Raw genomic sequence first — 25,691 nt, 5'->3', positions numbered from 1 at the left:
GAACATCTGGTTGGATTAGTTCGGCTCCTTTAAGCCCCATTGCAAAGGAAGCCAATCTGCACCATAGATTTGATCACCAAAGAAGCCAATTATAATCTGTGTTAATTAACCACACAATACACCCATAAACCAATCCTAAACAACTTGCAAATGTCTTTGATCTCTCTGTCACAAGAGGAATCAAGCCTCAGAGACCATAATCCAGCGAAAACCTATCCCCAGTGCCCCAGGAACTACTCAGGCTGCCTAGTTGCCTCTGCAAGTATTGTCAGCACATACAGACGACATTCACATTAGTTCCACTTGGTCTAGCTGGGGAAGTAGCCTAGGAGCAGTCTTTAGGGCAAGGAAAGACCAGGTTGAGATTTCCGTGGGCCTCAAGACTTTACTGAATTTTGTAATGAGAAGGACAAAAAGTATCCTGCAGGTAGAAGGAGCCAAAATCGTAAGCCCCAGTTTGCAGGCTGGGCCTCTCAATGGCAATCCTTTCCCACGTCTATGCTGTCCAGCATGCCACGAGCCACGTGGAGCTCCTGAGCAACAGAGGAAATGAATTTTTCATTTTTCATTTATTTTTTTAATTTTTTTAAGTTCATTTGAGAGAGAGGAAAAAAAAAAACCTCCAATGGGGGAGGGGCAGAGAGAGAGAGAATCCCAAGCGGGCTCTATGCAGTCAACACCCTGGCAGTGCAGTCAGAGCTTTAACCTACTGAGCCACCCAAGCGCCCCTCATTTTTCATTTAACTTAAATTTATTTAAATTTTATTTAAGTTATAATTCAATGTGACTAATTTACAAATAAACAGCCACACGGGGCTACTATATCTGACAGCACAGATCTAGAATCCAAAACGTTATAGTGCCAATAGCGATAACAAAATAGTGCCAGCATGTAAAAAGAGCTTATGATTTTCCACTCATTGTTCCGAGTGTATTGGCTGTTAAACGTGCTCCATTGCCTTGCTTTTTTACTATTTTCCAAGTCTTGTCATGAAAAGACAAATTCATGTAAAATAATTACTACCAACTTTACTACGTATTCTGATACCATGCAGTTTCCGAATCTGTAACTACTAAAAATCTAATTACCAGCAGCCAGAGATTTTTTTTTTTAACCTAAAAAGGGAGTTGTTCCGCATCCTTGAAATGATCAAGAGCCAGTGATTTAAAGTATTAGCAGGATGGCAGGTGGAAGAAAAGAAAATAACGGTCTTCACCTTCAGGCTCCCCCACTCGTTCCCATGCTCCAGGAGAGCAGAGGCTCCCTTCTGCTGTGTACCCCAGGAGCAAGGACGCGGGGAGCAGAGCGGAATTACAGAGAACCTCCTTCCTGTCTTCTGCCGTTGGAGTGGAAGGACCATCCACTCGGCTCTGCCTGCTGGGCCTTCCTGTGCCCACCTAAGCCCCGGCCTAAGTTTCCAGAGGCTGTGGATGTGCGAGCGAGCGTGCACGGGTACAGGGGCGGGAGGGTGTGCAGTTTCACTCACCTGAGCACATCTCCCCCTTATAGCGGACGCAGGAGAAGTCATCACACTCGCAGTACTTGCCCGTGATCTTGCCAAAGTCACTGCTGTGGCAGACGCACTGGCCACACAGGCACTCGCCCCGCTGGCTGCAGGCGGGCTGGCCCTCCCGGGGGCTGCACTCTTCCTGCTGCGAGGGGCGGTAGTCCTCTTCGGAGCACTCGCACTGGGACCCCAGCCACCCGGGCCCGCAGCGGCACACCCCACACTCAAAGGTCCCGTTGCCATTGTTGCAGCGGCGGCTGTAAGGCTCAGCATGGGCCTGGCACGCACAGTCACAGTCGAAGGTGACCTGAACGGTGAGGCTGTCTTTGAAGCCTACAGGCTTGATGGTGAAGGACTTCTCCCTCTCCTGCGGGCAGCCTCGCACCTTGGCCTCAATGCTGAAGCTCACCTGGGTGGAAAGGAAGACCGCATTCAAACACAGGCGCACCCTGTTATCACTCCAGCCCTGGAGGGAAAGAAGCCCCGCCCTGCCCCGCCCTGCCCTGCCCGGGGAATATCCAAACTGGGTGTCTCATCCCCCAGCAACCTGGAGTTCCTCAGCCTCCAAATGACCAAGGTCTGCAAAGCAAAAAGAAAAGCCTGGGGACAGTTGTCCAGTTATATCTGGTTGGGTGCACAGACATAATTTACAGTCAGGAGAGAGGTTGGTTTTGTTTTTTTTTTAATATATATTTATTTTTGGGGAGACTGCAAGTGGGGGAAGGGCAGAGAGAAGGACAGAGGATCTGAAGCAGGCTCTGCGCTGACAGACTGACAGCAGTGAGCCTGAGGTGGGGCTCGAACTCACGAACTACAAGATTATGATCTGAGCTGAAGTTGGATGCTCAACCAACTGAGCCACCCAGGTGCCCCTGGATGTGTGTGTGTGTGTGTGTGTGTGTGTGTGTGTGTGTGTGTGTGTGTTTTAATTCCACCTGTGAAATAAGCCAGCTCAAGCAGAACAGAACCTGTGATCTTATAAAAATTCTTCTCCGGCCAACGAAGCCAGCTGGACTGATTATACACAAGGTCAGTCAGCCAGACACACAAAGCACTATATGGCACCACACGATGCCACACAGTGACCAAAGGCTCAGGATCTACTGTTTAATTTCCATATAGTACATCATCACTTGTGCAGTCAAACACCTTTCCGGCCAATATTTCTTAGACAGGATATGTGCACATGTTCTAGAATATAGATAGGTGTACGGACAGATGGATGGACCTAGATACAGAAATGATAGAGATACAGATGATACCGGTGATAGAGATATAGCTATCCCCCTTTCTGCTTCCCTCCCTCTTCACCAACCCCTCCCCCCATCGGCAGAAGCAGAAGAGAACCAGTAAGGAAAGAAAGCCATAGAGGCCACAGAGGGACCTGAGGGGCAAAATGAACATTTGCGTTCTGGAAGTCTATGACAGTGGGTATTTGGTATTTTTGCCTGTTCCATTTGCTGTTGAATCTCCAGCAGCGAATGATGCCTGGCACAAAGTTGGCGCTCAGCAACTATCGGTAGATGTGACTGCCATTTCACATTGTAGAGGAAAGACAGGTATTACCGTAGGGGAGGCTGGAGACTGGGCCAAAGGTAAGAAATATTTTCATTTGCAATCAGCTGTGCGTAAACAAACAGAGGTAAGCTAAACGCAAGTTTTTTAAAAATCTCCGCATAGTGGAGAAGTTTAGACAACAGGAGTCTCAGAGGAAAAGGTTGGCAGCTCCATTATATCCAACTTGTAATGACCTTCGGGAAGAAGGTGCAGGGGAGGAATGGAAGGGTGCCCACAGACGCTCAGGGGCAAAGGCCAGGGTCAGAGCTGAAGCTTCAGCCCCTGCCCAGCCCAGCCCACCTCACCGTGTCTCCAATCTTGAGTCCGACACAAGACTTGAGGCCAGGGATGACCTCGTTGTTGAGACAGGTGGCGTTGAAGGATAGAGACAGCTCCTCGGGGAGGTCCCGCACTTCCAGCTCTACTTTAGAGCGGATTTTCTGAGCAGAAAGGGGGCAAAAGAAGGTTAAGGAGATGAGCTGAGAGGAAGTAGATAGGAACCAATTCCACCCCAAGTAAAATATCGGGTGGCCACGGACTCACCGCGGCAGTGCTGGGTGCTGGGGTTTGCTTAGAAGCTGCCAGAGGAGAGCATCCTTAGGAGCCTATTATAATATTTCCTGCCCAAGGCCTGCTCCTCTCTCTCTCTGTCCCCCCTGGTGTCTAGTTGAATCTGGGTAAAATCTAAACCAGCCACACCCTCCTGCAAGCCTCAGAGACATGCAAAAAGGGAGGGCTAGCACTGGTCACCTTGGATAGTAGCTTTTTTTACCTAATTTTTAACCGACCTCATCTTCCCCTTGGCTCAGCTCCCTCTTCTATTGTTGGAGCCCTGTCCCTCACCCTGTCCTTCCTCATCACCATCCCCAACCTCTCTTTCCTTTCCACCTTCTCTAAGCTCTTCCACCCACTGCTCCTGACACTCCCTGGCATTTCTTTCTGAGCCATTTCCCTCTCAGAAGGCTGCATTCCTCCCAGTGCTGGCCATCAGCCAGCCTCTAGAAGAATAAGAGGAAGGCAGTGAAGGCTGCATCGTGGACTCACATCCAGGACTCCAAAATCTGCGTTCCCTCCTGGGGAATGCCGAGTGAGGTGGATTCTCAGCAGACCCAACCCCAGTGCGAGACACTTACCCCATAAGCATCAACAATGAGCTGAAGGACGTTGCTGGAATTGGCAGACAGAACCCCCACTGTCGTCCCTGGGATGAGCTCGCTATAGTTCTAGAAGGTAAGACAGAGAGATGTGCAAGGCTGACTAAATGAAGAGGGTGATCTCAAAAGCCCTCCCCAAATCAGAATGAGGGTCTTGAAACGAAGATTGAGGGAAGGATGGGATATTTTACTTGTCACTTCCAGGAACAAACCTAGCAGTTTTGCAGCCCTGAGAAAAATTATAAAGAACTTCTCACACCCCTCTCCCCCAATAAATTACTCCCCTCCAGCACCACAAACACCAACACACCCATCCCGTGAGGTTCAAGGTTGGAGGAGAGAGACCATAAAAAGGAACCATTTGCCCCTGGGAATAGGCTGGAGGAGGGGCTTTCCTGGTTGGGAAGCATGGCCCGTGCTAGTGTGCCTGGGTTCCCAGAGACGGCTCCACCCAATACAGACCCCACTCCCGAAATCCCTGAAGGCACAGTCACCTGGTAGAGACTGACTACATTTTCCGTTACAGCAAAGATCAAATTGATGTTTTTCTGGGATAGCTTCTCGGTCATCAGCCCCAGAGAGGGATAATCCTGTAAAATGGGAGGATGTGGAAGTCAGTTAAGAATTCACCTGAATTCTACACCTTAGAACTTGGCTGATTTGGGCTGTGGCCCAGACGGTGGTGGTGCTGAAACCTTTTCACGCCGTGATCAGTGTGAGGCAATGGACTAAGTGGCAACACAAACCCAGTTGTGAACTCCAGGGACAGATGAAGAGGCAAAGGCTGGTCAAAGCCAAGCATCTCAGGGCACCTGGCTGGCTCAGTTGGTTGAGTGTCTGACTCTTGATTTTGGCTTAGGTCATGATCTCACAGTTCATGAGACTGATCCCCGCATCAGGCTCTGCACTGACAGCATGGAGCCTACTTGGGATTCTCACTCCCTCCCTCCCTCTCTGCCCCTCCCTGCACACTGCGTGTGCTCTCTCTTTCTCTCAAAATAAATAAATAAACATTAAAGAGAACCCAGGTGGCTCAGTTGGTTGACGGGGTCATGATCTCACGGTTTGTGAGTTCAAGGCCCTCATCAGGCTTGCTGCTGTCTGCACAGAGCCCACTTCTGATCCTCTGTCTCCGTCTTTCTGCCCCTACCCCACCCATGCATGAGCACGTGCGCGCTCTCTCTCCCTCTCTCTCTCAAAAATAAATAAAACATTTAAAATAAATAAGCATAGGGGTGCTTGGGTGGCTCAGTCGGTTGAGCGTCCGACTTCGGCTCAGGTCATGATCTCACGGTCCGTGAGTTCGAGCCCCGCATCGGGCTCTGTGCTGACAGCTCAGAGCCTGGAGCCTGCTTCCGATTCTGTCTCTCTCTCTCTCTGCTCCTCCCCCGCTCACACTGTCTCTCTCTCCTTCAAAAATAAATAAACATTAAAAAAAATTTTTTTAAATAAAATAAATAAGCATAGAAAGAAAGAAAGGAAGAAAGGAAACCAAGCATCTTTCTTCCTACTGGACTTTGATGCATTCACACCAGTTAGTTGTCAGGCCTCGTTTTTTCCCCCCACTAATTCGCTTAACAAACATTTATTGAATGATACACATATTACAGTCTCTGCTGCCAAGGAGCTCAGAGTCTAGTGCCGAAGCCAGGTACATACGACACAAAGCGAAGTGCAGAGAGGGGCATCGCAAGGGAATGTTGGGGCTCCGAGGAGAGAGGGGCGGGTGACGAGCGGGAAGGAAGGAGGGAGCTGCAAGGCAGAACTCCGAGTCTCCCTACCCACTGCTCTCCATCCAGCATGTGTCAAGCCCCATTTTGAAGCTTCTTCTTGTTTTGCAACTACTGACAAACGCCTCAGCCTGGCGTGCGTAATCCTCCCCAACGTGGTCTCAGCCTTCTGGTCCACACGGCATACACCTCTCTCCCTCTTCTGCTGACCACTGAGCTGGCTGCCCCCCCCCCTCCCCGCCATGGGCTGGCCTTCTTTCTGGTAACTCTCCTCCTTCCTTAGGACCCAGCTCAGGTCCCACCTTCTCTGGGAGTCCTTCCTTGACTATCCCAGTTCATGATGAGCTTTCCCCCTTTGAATACCTAAAGCCCTTATTGAGCGTGCTACCCCACTGCACACTAATCAATCATGCATCTTGTATTCTTGGTAGCACGTCTCCTCAACTAAACCAAAAAGGGTAGGACCTTACGTAGTCCCTTTATCCCCCTCAGCCCCTGGTAAGGTGCCTTGCATACATTAGGTGTCAATGATTACTGACTCACCCAGTGCCCGGTCCTGCCCACTTGGACATGGCTGACACCAAAGAACCCAAGCCACAATGGGGATGCTGATGAACTGCGAACATGTCCCTGGGATCCTAGACCTTTGCAGAGAACTCATGAGATCATCCAGCTTGGGGGCGGGGGCGGGGGGGGTGGGGGGCGGGGGCGGGGAACTCCCACCTTTACACAGGTGTACCGTTAAGCCACCTAGACAAGGAGGGGCTATACTGTCTTTAAGAGACGTAGAGTTCACACCTCCCCCCAGATGCCCAGGTATCAGTATTCTGAGGGTCTTACATTTCTTCCTGGCTTACAGCCACTTAACTCCTCTCCTGTTACTTGACCTACTAAGGCCATAGAAAACAACTTAGAAGAAGTCGTCTTCTGTATCAGCTACATCATCCTTTCACCTTCTTCCTTTTTGTCCCTTTAACCTTTCCTCACAGGAACAGATCGCCATTCTTCAGATGATCTTTGTCTCTTTTTCCTCTGTCTTCTTCCAATAATCACAAGTGAGCGTGGTATTCCAAGAAGAGGCTAATCTGTGCACAGTAGACAGGAAGGCCCGCTTCCCAGCTGGACCTGCAAAAGTCCTTTGGGTCCATTCTGGATGCCATGCTGCTGCCGCTGCTGTTGCTTCTGCTGCTGGAGGCAGGGGAGGTGGTGGCAACAATGCCACAGCCAGGACCACTTATAATGGCTGTGCAGGCCGTACCGGGGGTGAGGGTGTCCAGTTGGTATGGGGGGCAGCGGGAGGACAGGCTGAAACAAGCCTTGCACCCTGCCCAGGGGAAGTGCCGCCATTTCCACATTCACACAAAGACTCTGCCTGGGTTAGGGCAGCCTTGGCCAGAGTGAATTGGGACCATAGGTGGTACCAAGAATCTCACCATGGTAGTGGAGGCAGAGTAATGGTTGTCACTGCCAACGTGGCACTGCCCATCATTGGGCTGGACAATGCCTGCCAGCCTTCCATCCAGCGCAATATGGGTCTTGGCATCAGTGGTAAACACCAGCAAGTGGGAGGCATCATTCCTCCAGCCAATCTTCTCCTGTTAAAAAAAAAAAAAAAAGCAAAAGAGAGAAAACAACTTAAGCCACATCATTGGTAGAAAACAAAGATCCAAGGACTTCCACGCGTGAAGGGCTGAACAAGTCGTCTCGAAGAGGGGCCTCAGTCCCAGTCCTCAGAACACAAGCCAGAGCTTTTCCAAGTTGAAGGTTTCTGTCTCTTAGGAAAAGAGTCTCAGCTGATTAGTTCAGGCAGCTGAAAGACACCTACTTCAACTCCAAATATAACTTTTCCAGTGATAATCACATGGCCCATCTAGAAAGCCACCGGCAAGTACGAGCCCGGGCTGGGCTAGAGAAATCCCAACTGAACACCTGCCCGCTTTGCTAAGGTTCATCCAGCCTTGACTCTGACACCCTTCTAGAAAAGGTGGGAAGATGCTCTTCCCAGAAAACATCTGGGATCACTGAGGTTCAGAAAAACGTCTGCTCTGGCCAGGGAACGATACAAACAAAGGCTGCATAACAGGAGAAATGTGCTGCTCATACTATACAAAACTCTTTGTTCCTCTCTCTTATTTCGCACAGAAACCCCCACAGTTGGACCACCTTCTTCCCCATTTTAATCTACGCCAACCACACCCGCCACTCCCTGCCGTCCAAACTCACATCACAGACTGTAGCCTGCATGATGGCATCAAAGCCACCCTCTGGGGCATCTCGGTTCCGCGACACACTCTGCTTCTTCACTTCCTCATTGAAGCGGGTCACCTGGTCAGTTAGTGTCAGCACATGTTTGTAGCCAAACATAGGCAAGCAGGTGTTCTTCATACTGGTGGAGGGAGGGAGATAATTGAAGCAGAAACCCTAACTGGAAAAGGCTGCATGAGGAGTAAGAGGGAGAAAGGGGGAGACAAGCATGGGTAGCACAAGGCCCAGGCCGATTCCATACAACCGCCACTACCCAGACTGTTCAGACTCCAAACCCCTCTAATGACCCAAGTCATCATGGTGGCTTTGCCTCCAGCTGGCCTCCAAGATAAGATAGTGAGCTATGGAACCAGTCTGCCTGGGTTCAAGTCCCAGCTCCTCCACTTACTAGCCATGAGACTGTCATATGATAGGTCAAAATGAGAGGGTCAAAATGATAGGTCATATCTCCTAAGAGTTATTGTGAGGCTTCCATGAGTTGACTCATGGAAAGCGCTTATATCAGAGTGAGGCTCCAGTTGTTACCATCACGTTGGACTTAACACCTCTCCAAGGTAACACTGACACAACAATAAAGCAAAAGCTCATCAACAACTTCATATCCGTGAACCACCAACAAATTGATAGATCTGCAGCAGACTAAACCAACCAACAGTTTAACTGATGGCTGACATCTTTACTGGGGAACTTAACAACCCAGACAGAAAGTCAAAAGGGTACCTCGTATAACTCTGAAAACGAAAAGGTAAATTCATCCATTGTCTGGCTCAGTAACCATCCTTTGAAATGATTACACTCCATGGATGTTCAGAGTCTTTACCAATTAAATAAGCCATTCAGTTATAAGCCAAAGTGTCAACAGAAACACACATATCAATTTTCAGACTATTAGAGAGGTCAGTAAATATCATTTCCACTCTTTTTATATTCCTCCAGGACTTAATCCCCCTTGCATATTAACTCTGTAGTACTCATAACCTTGATGATGAGGAGACAATGGAATCAATCCTTCCGAAATTATAATTCCTCTATTTATTCATCCATAAATGTCTCTCTACTTTTTTATCTCCTTTCCCTCTCGTTTTCTCTTGTCTCCTACTTCTTTGTAACAAGACCAAGAAGCTGATGAGTTTTCTTTCTGGAAATTCTCCACCCTTTCTTTTTTTTTTTTTTTTTTTTTTTTTTTTTGAATTTTTTTTAATGTTTTATTTTTGAGAGAGAGAGAGAGACAGAGTGCGAGCCGGGGAGGGGCAGAGAGAGAGGGAGACACAGAATCCGTAGCAGGCTCCAGGCCCTGAGCTATCAGCACAGAGCCCGACACAGGACTCAGACCCACAAACTGTGAGATCATGACCTGAGCCAAAGTTGGACACTCAACCGACTGAGCCACCCAGGCGCCCCAATTCTCCACCCTTTCTAAATGCCCATCTGTCTAATCCTCTTCCCAAGAGTCACAAAGATTTTGGCAGTTACTACACTCCAAACAGCCTTGGATTCTACTGCCACAATGCTCCGGATCAACAGGCCAGCTCACTTGCCAGACAGGAAGACCAAGGTAGAAAACAGACAGGATTTGGCCAGACGGCAGCCAACGAATCTACCCCAGAGCTAGAAACAGGCAACAGGACTTGCACCTGCCTGAGACAAAGGCAAGTGATGCTGCCCTGGCTTCTCGGAGAGGGACTTACTCATAGCAGGGGTTTTTGAGGGCCTCTGGTGGGGAGATATACATGTATGGTGACACAGGCTTGTCCACAAAAGCCCCAAAGCCAATCCGCAAGTTACTGGTGAGCTTGCGCATCTGGGAGGCCAGCTTGGTGCCCAGGTTCTGGATGCTCCACAGATCATCCTTCATGGAGTAAGACAGGTCCATCAAGTAGTAGATGTCCACAGGGTAATCCTCCACCTGCCGGACTTGGACGGAGAAAATCTTCGAATCATCTGGAAGGCAAGAGGATGTTTGTTTTTCTCCTTTTCCCGCTCTAAGACTTAATAAGTGGATTTGGACACAGTTGGGATTGAGTAACTTCTTGATCAAACCAGACTGGAAAGCCCTGGTCCTTTCTCTTCTCCCCCTAATTCTATTCCTCTTACAATTCTTGATCCTCTTATTTTATTTATTTATTTATTTATTTATTTATTTATTTATTTAGAGAATGAGCAGGGGAGGGGCAGAGGGAGAGAGAAAGAGAGAGAGAGTGAGCGAGAGAGAGAGAGACCCAAGCAGGCTCCATGTTTCACGCTGAGCCAAACACGGGGCTTGATCCCACAACCGTGAGATCGCGAGCTGTGCCAAAATCAAGAGTGGGATCCTTAACCAACTGAGCCACCCAGGCACCCCAATCCTCTTATTTTAACCTCTTTTTTTTTTTCCACCTAAAATTCTCCACCCTTTCTAAATGCCCATCTGTCTAACCCTCTAGGTCCCAAGGGTCACAGAGGTTTTGGCAGTCACAACACTTTCAACTCTGTAAAAGGCACGAACTATGTCCCACCCTCCTCTGAACCCCCTAGCACCTAACACATGCCTTGCATGAAGAGGGTACTTGGTAAAATTCTTCTTGATGTAATTGGAGAGTCTAAATCAATGCTTCAAAAAGCCTGTCTCAGCCTAATCCTTGTCCCCCGAAAGTCTCCTGCCCCTATTTTATCTGCTGCCATGCCTTTGCCCTAATCTTACCTGGAAAGGGGGCTTACAATTACAGATTACTTTCTCATTTTGTATCTCATCGGAGCCTCAACACAAAGCTATAAGTTAGGTAAAACAAGCATTGGGAAAAGAAGAAATAAACATTTTTTCCAGTTCCTACTATCTTAGAAGAGTTAAGTAACTTGCGCAAGGTCAGATAGCTAATATATGGGGCAGTCAAGATTCAAACTCAGATCTTTCTGATTTGAAGTCCCAATACCTTTCATTTTCTTCTGTTCTCCTGCCCATACCACCCCCAACATCCTTCTCTTCCCACCCCATTTCCATTGTGAGCTACATCCCCAAGGTTCAGGCCTCCACCTTGTACCCTGTGCCCATCTGTCCGGGATCTCTCCCCAGAAAGAGCCCCATCCCTACCTGGCCGGAGCCGGAGCGCAATCCTCTGGGGGCTGACTTGAGTAATCTGGGAGCTGTCTCCAGAGCCCTTGTCGCTGAGGGGCCTGGCCTCTAAGATGCGGGCCTCACTGACGGGGAACTCGATGGACTCCAACGCACAGTTATCCTTCAGCAGATTCTCTTTCAGGTTACAGCGGGGCGAGCCCAGAGGGAGGGCCTGTAAGACAAGAGCCCAAGGTGAGGCCCTGTGGTCAGAGCCATGTGGCTCTCTGCGTCCTCCAGGCTTTGCCAACTCCCAACAGCCTAGAGTTTACCCAGCACTCCGGAGCTAAACCAGCATAAATGAACTCGGGTGGTCCCTCCTAAGAGAGCCCATTGTACAGAAGGGGGAAATTGAGGTACCGGAAATGCTGGGTGAGCGCCTGTTGGTGGATTGATAGCTAGGAAGAGGGCCAGTAGAGTAGGATGCCTGCTAGACCAGCAGTTTTCAAACAGAAATGCAACCCGCACGTGAGTCCCAGAAATCAATGTAGAGGATCTCAACCATCAATGTATTAAATAAAGTACAGAGCACAGGAGTAGACTGGCAGAGACTCTTCAGCACTGCCTCTTACTAGCTGGCTCCGAGGGCGAGTCACGGAAGCTCTCCATGCCTCGATTCCTCAGCTGTCATGTGAAGATAATAATAGCCCCCCACACAGGGATGTTATGCAGGACTAAATAAGACAATGCACATGAAACACAGAGTATAGTGCCTGCCTGAGGATAAGTGCTCAATAAAAGGTAGCTATTGTTACGAGATGCTCTATAAATAGTTCCTGGATAAGTCGGTTATAAATAAACTCCACAAGCTGGGGCAAATCCCATGATGCCAGGCACTGACCAGAGCCTCCCCTATCACTTTAAGCTTCCTCCCTTACCCTGGACACAGGGCATTGAGCGCCCTTCCAAAAACCCTGGTGTATATCCCACGGCCCTCGGAAGCTCTGTGTGTGTCTACACTGGAGTACTGAGTGGGGGGCATGCTGCACTGGAAAGAAATCAGGAAACAGGCTCAATCCTAGGTCTACCACTAATGAGCACGTGACCCCAGATAAGTCATTTCACGCCTTTGAGCCTCAGTTTCCTCACCTGTGGGACGAGGGGGTCAGGTGACATAGTGTTTTCAGTTCCTTCCTGCCCTGACGTCCAGCACATTTAGCCAGCACTGTGTGGGCACAGATCCAGGAGGGCTCCTTGCCAGGTTGGGAGAACTGGCCGGAAAGCCAGAAAGCCCTTCCCTGGACCTATTTCACAATATTTAGGCCTTCAGGCCCTCAATCCTCACCCCCATCCCTACCCACTCCCTCTCACAACCATTTCCAGAAATCAGCTGAACAGCCCGCACCAATATCCCAGAAAAACTGGTGTTAACATTTACTGAGAACTCACCGCATATCCCGCACAGCGACACGCACTTTATGTGGACACAGCTCTGGTTACAGTTCCCTCATGCTGGAACTGTTGTTATTTTCTAAGTGAAAAACCTGAGGCCTGGAGGCTTCACAAATGAGGAACCCGATCTTGCAGGAAAGACATCTAAGGCTTGGAGAAGTTAAGTAACTTGCCCAAAGTTACAGAGCTAAGAATGGCAGAAGAGAGGTCTAACTAGATTATCTGACTGTAATTATCCTCTTAAAGTGATAGTTTGTATTAAATTCTGTATAGAGTGAGGAACAAGGCAGAGAAACAGGAGTGTGGAAGCGACGGTCCTGGGAAGAGTCACACATGAGAAGGCCCAGGTAGGGAACAGAATGCAGGATGGGGATGTGGCTGGTGTGGGAAGGATAGATAATGTTCTGCCTCCTTAGCCCCTGCAGGTGACTAGTAGCCATATTGCCAAGGGAGGGATGTGGCCACAAGGAACCATCCATACTCAAAAAATCAGGACTCTGTAGCCTAAAACTCCTCCTGATGCTTGAAATCTCTCTCCCTCTCATGCCCAGCCCTTGCCTGATAGACTGAAAGTCTTCCCCATGTGGAGGGAAACATGAAACCAATAATGCTATAGACTGAATGCCTGTACCCCCCCCCCCAGAACTCACATGTTAAACCCTAACCCCCAAGGTATTAGGAGGTTGGGCCTTGAGAGGTGATTAGGTCTTGAGGTGGAGCCCTCATGATGGGAGTAGTACCCTTAGAAAAAAGACCCCATGGGGCACCTGGGTGGCTCTGTCAGTTAAGCATCTGACTTCGGCTCAGGTCATGGTCTCACGGTTCATGAGTTCGAGCCCCATGTCAGGCTCTGTGCTGACAGCTCAGAGCCTAGAGCCTGCTTCGGATTCTGTGTCTCCCTCTCTCTGTGCCCCACACACACTCTCTCTCTCTCTCAAAAATAAATAAAACATTTAAAAAAAAATTTTTTTAAGAAAAAAGGTCCCAGAGAGTTCCCTGGCCCCTTCTGCCATGTCATAGCAAAAAGAGAGCCACTATGACACAAAATTTGCTGGTACCTTGATCTTGGACTTCTCAGCCTCCAGAATTATGGGAAATAAATGTTTGTTCTCAAGCCATCCAGCCTGTGGTATTTTAAGTTTATTTATTTATTTCAAGAGAGAAAGAAAGAGTTAGCATGGGGGGGGGGAGGGGGCAGAGGAGCAGAGAAAGAGAGAGAGAGCCCTGATGCAGGGCTCGATCTCACAAACCGTGAGATCATGACCTGAGCCAAAACCAAGGGACGCTTAACTGACTGAGCCACCCAGGCCCCCTATGGTATTTTTGTTATAGCTGCCTGAATAGACTAAGAGAAACGGAATGAGGACCATCCTGGCCCAGGCAAAAAGTGGAAAAAGCTTCTGGAAGTTGGCAGCTTCCTTCTTTCCCTCTCAGCTTCATGAGTATGAGGTGATTAAATGACATCAGCAGTGGGAAACAGTGCAAAGGACTTAACCTTCTTGGCCCAAAAGATTCCAACGGGGACATCACAGATCCTCCAAATCTCTGGGATAGATGAAAATGTCCTCTCCGCTCCCAGCCCTGGCCAAGGACAGATGGCGGAGTGAACTTAGGGGCACTTGGAGTTTTTGTGCCCAATCTTCTCTGGCTGCCCCTGCACATCTCTCCCAACCCCTCTCCCCCAGGAAACATCCTCCTGCTCACAGTGCTCCCTACCTTATCTCTGAGCCCAGCTACCCACAAAGCCCCAGGGAGAAAACCTTCCAAAAAAGGCAATGACTGGAGAGACCAAGATGCACGGAGGAGCTGACCCTTTCCAGTACTAAGACATTTGCCAAAGGAGAGAGCAAAGGGGAGACCAGGGAACTGAAGGAGAGCAGCAAGGCCTTCGTGGGTCTTTAAGCTACACCCTTGAAGGCGGGGTTTCTTGAGTGCCCATTTCCCAATATGACAGTGCTTATTACGAGAAGGTTTGAAGTACTAAGCCCTGCTGATAGTCCTTATGGTTTGTTATGAATTTCCTTAGAAATAGAAACACTGACAAACAAAAACTGTCTCCCTCCCTCCTTCTGCGGTCACTGACATCAGAGGTCAGGAACATAACAGGCAGGCCCTTCAGCCACGCTCTCCCAGAGAGCCTCCTGTCCCAGGAGGATACCAAGGTGGTGACCTCAACACACTTGGGCAACATTCCCTTTCTTAATAACCCAGATTAGGAAGGTAGAAGGAACGTCTCTAGGTTACTCAGAGAAAAAAACTGAAAGGAGGGAGGACGAAGGTTAAAGTTCCAGTTCCTGGTGAAATCGGATGTGACACAAAAAGGACAGAATAACCAAGACCCAGGGGAAGATCCTGAGCACAGGGGTGGGAGGTTCCAGCCCACATGCTGTGTGAGCTGAATCCCCTCCCTCTCCTGGGAGACTGATGCATGCTATTAGTCCTATTCTCCATTCATCCTGATTTGGAAACTGCAAAAGTACAGCATGAATAACTCTCATTATCCTACCTCTCTCACAGGCTTGGTCAGGGGATAAAATAAGACTGTGAGCACGAAATGCTTTCAAAATATGAAAAATCTCAACAGAAGTCAAATATACTCAAATTCTTTTGATATGATATAAACCAATAAATGCAAATAGAAGGTGACTGTTTGGGGGGCACCTGGGCGGCTCAGTTGGTTAAGCATCCAACTCTTGGCTCTGGCTCAGATCATGATCTCATAGTTTCACGAGTTCAAGCCCCACGTCAGGCTCTGCGTTGGCAGAGCAGAGCTTGCTTGGGATTTTCTCGCTCCCTACCCCTCCCCTACGCACAATGTCTCTCTCGCTCTCTTTCTCTCTCTCAAATAAAGTTAAAAAAAAAAAAGAGGGTGACTCTTTTCTACCAAATGCCTCCAACCCAAATAAATTAACATTGTTTTCTTGATTGACATCCAGTGAGGACAAGAAATCGCTTGACCATACAGCGACAAAAGTGTGGAAGGGACAGAAAGAAGGAGAGGAAAAGAAAAGCACTTTAGTTTATGGTTATTGGTATCCATACCCCATTGTTTATGGGAAGGGGAACACTTTCAATATTATACCTTTATTTTTACAATAACACATTTAGCAAAACTCTCAAGATGAACATTTACCCTCCAGATTAAAAGAAAACTAGAAAGAAAAAGCAGCAGAGAAGTGAGAACAAAATTATAATGCGACTGAAAAAGAATTCAATAGTAGCCTCAAACCTTTCCCCGATAGATGCAGAGAAGAAAACAAGTCACCTCTACTGGAGTCTTCTACTTAGCTAGACCCAAACCCACTCCTCTTCTTTCATCCTCGGTTGTCAGGCTGAGTGTCAGCTGGTCCACCTTCTGATGCAAACTCAGGACTACAGAAGAATTTCTAGTACCTCCCCTCTACTTAGAGTTGCCAAATGTAGCAAATATCTGGGACATACTTACATTAAAAATTATTTGTTATTTAATTCTAATTTTACTGGGTGTCTTGAATTTTAGCTGGCTGCCTTAACTCCACCTCCACCGACCATGACCCCAGTGATCAGCCCCTTTGATCAGGAGTATTTGCCAAACTTGCTACTATAAGAACCCATGCTGGTGCAAAAGGTCCAGGATCCATCCGGGGAACCTTGATATTTAAAAAGCACCCCAGGTGGTTCTTACAACGAGGCAAGTTTGGAAGGTTCTAGATTCCAACATGGCGCCACGGAGGCCGAGACCATGAGTTGAATCTCTGGGGGAGCTTGGCCTCTTTGTTACATTCACATCCCAGAGACAGTACACCGCCCCCACCCGTATCAGTATCCAATCCTCCAGGAACACACCCTGTGCAGATGGACCCAAAACTGCACTCATCCACTTTGGCTATGTTTTCCTATTACCCGGCCAAACACTTGTGATACACACCCAGAGCTGCTGTCCTCTAGGACCAAGGGAAAGCTGAGCCCAACCAGTTGTTTTTCCAGGCACTGCCAACCCTTCCTGCAATGGCTAAGGTAAGGGAGGCAGAGGCAGAGGGCCCTCTAGGGTCAATTATTCAACAAGTCCCATACAAAATGGCCCAGATGGTTCACTTCTGGGTTTTTAAGCCGACAGCCAAGACACTTTCAGCAGTTAAACTTGGCCTGTGTAGGGGAAGCCCTCGGGCAAAAAAAAAAAAAAAAAAAAAACAAAACAACCACCACCAGCAGTCATGTTCAGGTTACAGGCTGGGATTCCCACCCCCCCACTCCTCCCTGGCTGACACACTTTGCCTCATACTGGGCTCCTCCGCTATCTCTCCTCCCCTCCTCCCCCTTTCTCAGAGATAGTTGTAGTCATTCTCTAACTCCTTGGCCTCCCCCACTTTCCTGTTTATATTCCATTCTCCCAGAGAATATCTTATTGGACCTTCTACTTCTACTCATTAGTTTTCTTTGGTCCTTGATACACTCATTTCCTCTCTGACTCACCCCATCCCCCACCACCACCACCACCATTCCTAGGCAGGTCCTACCTTACGCTTTGATCCTACCCTCACCTTCCCGCTCCCCCCATCCTCCCCCGGTCTGCCCCAGGAGACAAAATTCACCACGGTCATCCATAAATATTCTGCACTTGCATTTCCAAAATCTGGTCACATGACCTACGGGCTTTGTCTGGTTCGGCCTCAACATACCTCAGCTACAGGGCACGTCCTTATGCAGAGCAAAAGGGGTGACGGACACTCCAAGAATATGTTTTCTTTTTCCCCAGATGCCTCTTGGCCACAGTTGCCTGCATTTTCTCTCACTTTGGGTTGAAAAGGAGGGAAAGGGGATGGGAGCATCCTTTGAGTGACACTAGGGCTTCTCCCCTGGCTACCCATCTGCTCCAGCCAGCTTCAGGCCATCCAATCCAAGAAGGAGGCATCCGCCCCATCCAGCTCTCCCTTCTTCTGTTGCAGAATTCCAACTTCCTTACAAGAGCGGCTGAGTGATATTATGATGGCAACCAAGGGAAGGAGGACATGGCAAAGGACAAGGGAGGAGGCCCCATCACACTGGAGCAGCCAGCTCAGCCCAGAGGGGTGGAGAACCTATGGGGGTGGGGGGAGGGAGGGTGGATTCACCCGCCCCCTCCCCACCTCTCCCTCCCAGCCCCAGGGAATGTTTCGTTTGCTAAATGAAGTCAATGTGGCCCAGATGTTGGGCAGCTGCCTCTGGAAGCAGTTCCTGTGCTGAACTGTACAGAGGCAAAGTAGTGTGTTGGGCTGGCCCCCGCAGCTCTGGCAGTCCTCCTGTCTAAGGATAAACACAGCCTCCCAGCTCCCACTCTCTCTCCCCACACCCCCACCAGCCTGCCAGGGAGGTTGCCTTTTTAGGAAACTCAGCAGATCAGGAAGAGAAGCAAAGGGACGAGGAGGCTGGGTTAGAGCAGTCAGAAAACTGCAGAGGGCAGAGAGGTGCTGTGGTGACAGAGAGGGCGCCTCAGGTAGTGGGGAAGCAGCCAGGCCAGGAGTTCAGGTAAACACCTGCCGGGGGCCAGGCCAATGACTCAGTCTCGGTCTGTAATCACTGGACTCCCTCCAGCCACACTCACCCCCCAGCTCTCACCAGCTCCAAATTCCCGTCCCAGCCACAAACATAGCCATTCCCTCAGACACACTCATTCCCTAGGGCCCCAGACACAACAAACCCTCTGCCTAGACACAGCTAACCCTTTCCTGTCACCCTCGTATCCTCACCAAATGGGCCCAGCGCCTTCCCTCATTGACACCTAAGCGAGGGAAGGAAGGAGGAAAATAAGAGAGAGAGGAGCAGGTAAAGCTGCGGGGGTCCAGACATCACAGAGGAAAAGGGAAGAGAAAAGATCTTCTGACTGAACGTCCCCCACCCCTGCCATGTTAAGTGTAAGATTCTTCTTTTACCGGTCTTTTAAAAACTCTAGGATGTTTGTATGCCAGCATCCCCTCTATGCCAATAACCCTCTGCTGCCTCTCTTTTTGATACCCTGCTTTCCCGGGGTGCTCCACCCCAACAAAAAAGCAATCAAAGTGTGGCAAAGGGAGACAATGGCTACAGTGACGCCAGGAGCCTAACCACATTGGCTCGTGCTGGGGGTCACACCGCAGAGTCTGGACAGCGTTCCCGGCAACAACCCCATGACAGCTCACGTTGACATCTACCAACTTGAAGGCTTCCTTCTAGTTCTGCTCAGAAGGGACACGGGGCTTGTGTATTTAGCAGGGAGGAGATAACCCTATGGGTCCATTCCTGCACAAAAGCAGCGAAGCCTGGGTTAAGAAGGAAGGTCAGATGTCCTCTCCTTACCTCATCTGAGCACCAGGCACACGCAGGACTCACAGCCAGACACTCCTGGCAGGAGTGGATGCCTCGTGTGGTACAGATGTTGGACACTGCAAAGGAGACAAAGGCGTTAGCAACCGACTTGGCCTGACAGGGTAACTGGCCTGCCCCATCCTTCCCAACTTCCCCAAATGCTCAGATGTATAGCTCTCAGATGCACACAGCAGGTCTGACCATACCATAGACCTTCACCAAACACAGGCTGTTTCGTAAGGAGGAAAGAGAACGAGAAAGGTCAGGAGAAACTCCTCGCCACCCTCACTGATGAGGCCCCAGTGATGACAAGCTTTGGAGCAAGATGGACCCACAGTGTCAGATCATAACAGATGGAAAGGCTTTCATTAACAACTGGTTTGACACCCACATTGTGCACAGGAAAATCTGAGGCCCAGAGCAATGCAGTGTGCCCTCTCTCCAATTATTCGTGCGACGGATTCACAGCCACTACGTGGGGATCCCAGGCCCTGATGTACTAACATTAACACACAGCCTAAATATGGTGGGGGGCAGTGGTGGGGGTCACTGCCAGGCAGTGTTCCACTGGCCTTCCAGGACAAAGCAAATCTTCTGAAGCCCTCTCAAGACTCCCAATACATATATCAAGGTGTCAGGGTGTAGAATGGTCCAGGGAGAATGCCAGAAATGTCAGAAAAGGCTGAGTGAGATAAGCTGGAAGAGCAGGAATTGGAGTTGGAAGGCCTGTATTTGAATTATTTTTTAATTTTTAAGTTTTCATATTCAGGGGCACCTGGGTGGCTCAGTCGGCTGAGCATCTGACTTCAGCTCAGGTCGTGATCTCCCACTCCGTGGGTTCGAGCCCTGCATCAGGCTCTGTGCTGACAGCTCAGAGCCTGGAGCCTGCTTTGGATTCTGTGTCTCCCTCTCTCTCCACCCCTCCCGCGCTTGTGCTCTGTCTCTCTCACTCTCCTTCAAAATAAATAAATAAATAAATAAATAAATAAATAAACAAACAAACATATAAAAAAAGTTTTTATGTATTTATCTTGAAAGAGAGAGAGAGACAGACAGCAGGGGAGGGGCAAAGAGAAAGGGAGAGAGAGAATCCCAAGCAGGGAGAGCCCGATGTCAGAGCTGTCAGAGCAGAGCCCGATGTGGGGCTTGAACCCATGAACCACGAGATCATGACCTGAGCCGAAATCAAGAGTCGGACACTTAACCAACTGAGCAACCCAGGCACCCCTGTATTTGAATTCTGAATGCTCCTTTTACTAGCTGTACCAGGACTAACTGAGCTGCTCAGTTAACCTTTATGAAATGGTAACACCCACCTCACAGGATTTGTGCAAAGAATTCAGGGAGGTGAAGGAGAAGCACTCAGCACATGACAAAAGGCCATTCGAATGTGAACAGTTTTCACATTGTCATGGGACAGAGAAAAGCCTGGGGTGTGGGGAGGGAGGGGGAAGAGCAGAGGCCACCACAGAGACCGAAATAACCCAGAGAAGCCTAGCCAGGAAGCAAACCGCAGGCATTGGCTTGGGCGGAAGCTCTCATCCTCCCTGCTTCCCCTAGTTCAGCCTTTCTGGGCTCAGCCAGGTAAACCTCCTCCCTTCCTCAGTGGTCCCCAGGAAGGCTTTTTCCAATGTAAGGAACATACTGAGGAAGATACATTCCTCTCCATGACCCAGGTCCTTCATCCAAGTTCCTAAAGTAGTCCCTTTGCTCCCAGCTGGTAAGACCAGCAAATCTATTTTTAGGGAAATCAGCCTGATCGAAAAAAGATTGTTTTTTTTTCCCAGTGCCCCCAAAACTTCCTATCAAGCTGAATGTCTCAAGTCTATTTTATTATAACGTGTGTGAACTCCCTTCCAACACCTAGACAAAACATACCCAGAAAATGTGTGTATACACACACATACACACACACACACACACACACACACACACAGAATATTGTCAAGAAAAATTATCCATTGTTATCTGTTGTATCCAGTGTTGACAAGTAGACCCACCATACTTAGGGATTATCTGATTTTCTAGGAGTGCATACCTTTGTTTGACTTCTATTGATTAGGACATTTTAGAACTCTATAAAAGTAGAGGTTAACTTGTAGAAAACCAGTAACAATAGAAATGATTCTTGGGGTGTCCGGGTAGCTCAGTCGGTTAAGCGTCTGACTCTTGATTTCAGCTCAGGTCACGATCTCATGGTTTGTGAGTTCAAGCCCCGCACGGGGCACTGCGCTGACAGCATGGAGCCTGCTTGGGATTCTGTCTCCTTCTCTTTCTGCCCCTCCCCTGCTTGCTCTCTGTATCTTTCCCAAAATAAATAAAAATAAACAAAAAGAAATGATTCTTGATAATAACAGTGTATATGGTTCTTATCCAACAGCGATGCAAATGATTTCTGTCTGGTTTTATTGCCTTTAACCAATTTCGAAAATATTAGGTAATTGATTTCAGCGTTCCTTTCAACTACCAACTATAAATCTCCCTTCCCTGAATTTTCTAAAGATTGTTTTAAACTATTTTTAATTAATCTCTCCACCCAACATGGGGTTTGAACTTACAACCCTGAGATCAAGAGTCGCATGTCCTATGCCCTGAGCCAGCCAGGCGCCCCTCCCTTCCCTGAATTTTCTTTTGAATTAACCTGACTCCCTCATTAATTAAGCTGAATAAAATCTTTGGCACATGTGCGTGTTACACTTGTATGGTAACGTACTTTTACCTCTTTAAAAAATTACGTTTTACCGATATCCATCTCAGGGCCTCACCAGGGGGCGGAGGGAGCTAACAGAAGAGGGAAGCGTGCAATCAGTGGACTGCGGTCCTCGTTGAGTCACCACTGCTAACGTGGCCTTGGGAGAGTATGCATCTCCTCTTAGCCTGTTTCTTCACTCGTAACTCCTAACGTTACAATTGTTCATCTATCTATCTTAACAACACTGCCACCCGATAGATTTTAATAAGCCTCTTGAGGCTTGCCCCGTCCAGCCCCATCCAGTCCCGTCCAGCCCCGTCCAGCCCCGTCCAGCCCCAACCAGCCCCGTCCAGCCCCAACCAGCCCCGTCCAGCCCCAATCCTTGCTCACAGGAGATGCTCCATAGATATACAGTGGAGCAAACTGAAAGGCACTGGCCTGGATCAGTTATATTTTGTGTTTTTAAGCAACCGAGCTCACGTCTCCAAATTATGCATTGAGTTCCATTATAAAACATGCAAATGCATTGAAACAGTGCCTGTGACAATTTAAACTTCCACTGTTCTCCTAAAAACACCAGCATCACATGTGGAATCCCGGAAGCCCCAGACTTCCTCAGAGCTCGAGTCTAACTTTCAAAGGCTTTTCCCAAATCCACAGTTCCCCAAGTGGGGTGCCGCTACCAGCCCATGAGGAACCTCTGGGCCCCAGGCTCTGACTTGACTGACACTCTCACTGAGCGAGCGGGAGGACCGTGTCATGGGAATCATAGCAGTGGCTCCCGGCCTGGCCCTGAGCTACCAAGGCCACCTCTGAGTTGGGGCAGCCCTCAGCCACGCATTGTCTATAATGGAAGGAAGGTAGCCAGGAGCTGCTGGCCTCAGAGGACCTCACAGTTCAGAATCCACGAGGCAACCAGGAGGCCTCCCCTTGCGAGGACTGCCTGGCCATGTCTCAGCTCGTGGTGGCTCTTTCCCTGGCCAGATGTGAGCACACACCCCCCGCCCGCCCCCCCCCTCCCCCCACCTTTACTGCCTTACTGGAAGCATAGCTCAAAATGTTTTAGGTCTCTGTCTCCCTCCTCAAAGTTTCCATGGGAATCAGCATCGAGGGGGGTAATTCCAGACATAAATGCCATCGGTTTTCACTGGGGTTGGGGGGAAGAGGCAGGGGGAGACCTCGGGAAGAGTGAGACTAGAGAAGAGGACCATGGGAGGTGTGGGCACCTCCAATTATTTTTGAAAACTCTCCCCAGGCTATCCATTTTTCCACCCATTCACTCTCAAATTAGCATGTATTTGCCTAGGAGCCCTTGACTCTCGTAGCCACAATAGAAAGCCTTGCCAGATGGGAAATAAATAACAGCAGGCCCCCTCCCGGTGAATGGGCAGCCCATGACCCCAGAGGATGAGACAAGCCGCTGGGATCTGTTCTTTAGGAAGTCATGCCCGGGGAGTCATGAGAGCCCGTTCCCCTTTCCTCTCTTAGTGAATCATAGGTTGATTTCATGAGAACCAGTGATTCCCCCCACAATACCCCCCACCAAGACCTACCACCAAAGGCAGGTTCCCCGGATCGCCGTGGCTAAAAGTGACTGACTCATCAGAAGTTTCTGCGCCTGGGCCACGCTGATTCAATGAGCTTCAGCTCTGAGACCACCCCTCCCTCCTGAACATGTGGAAGGAGTTTGGGCCTCTGTTTCCAGCCATTCATAAGGCCTGTGTTCTTGCTCAGCCTCAAGGGCCCAGACTCAGCCCTGCCAGAGAAGTGGCAATCTTCATCAGAACTTTGTCGCTGAAAACAATCAGCAACCCCACCACCCATTTCCTCTGATGGTTTAGCCAGAGCAAGCAAACAGGGCCCTGGTCCTCACAGGGTGGCTGTAAGGATTAAATGAAACAAGTCCCTGTCAAACTCTGAGCACAAAGGGCTGGCACACAGGAAGCACTCCCTAAAGGCTGCTGCTGCTGCTACAGTGGCTGTCGTTTTTGTCCTTGCTGTTTTCATCCTGAGTCCCAAGCTGTTTGAGGCAGGTGAATGTTTTACTTTCTTCTTACTTTTTCCCTGAAGCCACTCTTCTACACGACACTAGACACACTGCTGAGCATGCCCTGAACAGGGGGGTGGTGGGAGCACAGAGCCAGAAAGCATCAGACTACAGTAAAACAATCAGTTGTCAGATCTAACTTCTAAATGGGGTCAGGAATATTAGTGTTCGAAAATCCAGTCCAGGAGGGATGGCCAAGAGGAGAAGGCCAAGTAGAAAACAGAGAGAGGGGCGCCTGGGTGGCTCAGCCGGTGAAGCGTCCAACTCTTGATTTCAGCTCAGGTCATGATCTCACCGTTCGTGAGATCGAGCCCCACGTCATGCTCTGTGCTGGTGGCTTGGAGCCTGCTTGGGATTCAATCTCTCTCTCTCTCTCTCTCTCTCTCTCTCTCTCTCTCTCAAAGTAAATAAACATTAAAAAAGAAAGAAAAGAAAATATAGACAAGACCGCCAAGAAGTTTGCCTGAAAAGCAGTGGAAGGAAAGGCTGTGGTTTGGCACGTCAGCCCAATTCACAAAACCAGAAGAGAGACAAAGGATGGGGAAAATGGGGGAAAAAAGAGGAACTAGGAAGGGAGTTGGAACAAGTGGAAGTCATAATGCGTCAATGAGAGCTATTTTGAGGACACACTGTCCAATGAGCCAGGATGCCAGAATGCAGGAATGGGCCACCCTAGTGAAGCCAGGGTGCTTCAGGAAAGGGCTAAGTCAAAAGGAGAGGTGTTTAGTGGGAAGGGAGGGTGATCCACACTGCATACACCACGGACTGTCTTGCTATCTGCCAGAAAGGAGGTCTGGCCTGGCTCTCCAGCCCTGCCACTGACCTTTGACTAGTCACTTCCCAGTTAGGTCCACGGGGACACCGGCTGACTTGGCGGGGCCTGATCTTCCATTGCAGTCACCTGGCTGAGTGAGTCATCCAAGAACAAAACATCTCATGCTAACTGCCATATGGATCCACAAGTTTCTCTAGAGCTTTCTTAGAGCAATCTGCTAAGAAAGTTTATTTTATTTTTGTTCCTTCATTACATGTAGCAGCAGCTCAGTAATCTAAGGAAGGGGAAGGGGAAGGGAAAAGTGAAGTTCAAGGTAACACGCACCTCTGAGCATAAAGCTCCAGGAAGCATCACCCAAAATGGCAGGAAATCCAAATTTCCACGTTTCACCATATCTAAGACTATGGATGTAGGATGTACCATAATTTCAGAGATTTAAAAAAGTGCATCACAGTTCGTTAAATATGGCATGTGACATCAGAAGGCATTTGTGTATAATTTGCCTCTACCAATATTAAAATGTGTTATGGGTTGAATTCTGTGCCCCCAGAAAAATATGCTGATGTCCTAACCCCCAGTGCCTACCACTGTGACCTTATTTGGAAACAAGATCTTTGCAGATATAATCAAGATAAGGTCCTTAGGGGAGGCCTAACCCAGCCTGACTGATGTCCTTGCAGGGGGAAAACACCATGTGAAGACAAACATACAGAGAAAATGCCATGTGATGACAGAGGCAGAGATCGGAGTGATCCAACTGGAAGGGAAGGAATGCCAGAGTACCAGCAACCACCAGGAGACAGGAAGCAGCAGGGAAGGATTCTATCCAGAGTCTCTGAGAAAGCAGGGCCCTGCTGATACCTTGCCTCCAGTTTTCTAGCCTCCAGGGAGACTAGAATAAAGTTCATTGCGTTAAGCCCCACAGTTGTAGCACCCCTAAGAAGATAATACAAAAAGGTTTTGCATTTCTATAGCATATATGACACGATTTCGAGAAACACTGCCCTTAAATACTTTATGTGATTGAGAAAAAAAAAAGCCATTCTGGAATGAAAATTTTGCTATGGTTAATCCATCTATAGATAATAGGAACATGGCCACTCCAGCTTTATACTTTTATACTAATATACATCAGTGGTGTTGGTGTTCATTCATTCATTTACTCAACAACTATTCATGAAGC

General features: G+C 48.8%; 1 protein-coding gene across 1 annotated transcript in view; it reads right to left on the bottom strand.

Moving 5' to 3' along the window:
* ITGB3 (integrin subunit beta 3) overlaps positions 1-25,691 on the bottom strand; it is a 54,244-nt gene that overhangs the window by 17,535 nt on the left and 11,018 nt on the right. The window contains exons 2-10 of the mRNA XM_042965410.1: positions 18,986-19,071; positions 11,282-11,477; positions 9,903-10,155; positions 8,173-8,335; positions 7,383-7,544; positions 4,714-4,809; positions 4,199-4,288; positions 3,371-3,505; positions 1,488-1,917 (exon numbers count right to left, since the gene is read on the bottom strand). Of these exons, the coding sequence (XP_042821344.1) occupies positions 1,488-1,917; positions 3,371-3,505; positions 4,199-4,288; positions 4,714-4,809; positions 7,383-7,544; positions 8,173-8,335; positions 9,903-10,155; positions 11,282-11,477; positions 18,986-19,071 (1,611 nt within the window). The remainder of the gene's footprint in view (positions 1-1,487; positions 1,918-3,370; positions 3,506-4,198; positions 4,289-4,713; positions 4,810-7,382; positions 7,545-8,172; positions 8,336-9,902; positions 10,156-11,281; positions 11,478-18,985; positions 19,072-25,691) is intronic.

This window comes from Panthera tigris, chromosome E1 (assembly GCF_018350195.1).
Source record: "Panthera tigris isolate Pti1 chromosome E1, P.tigris_Pti1_mat1.1, whole genome shotgun sequence".
NCBI lineage: Eukaryota > Metazoa > Chordata > Mammalia > Carnivora > Felidae > Panthera > Panthera tigris.
This window is presented reverse-complemented; position numbering and strand designations above follow the sequence as displayed.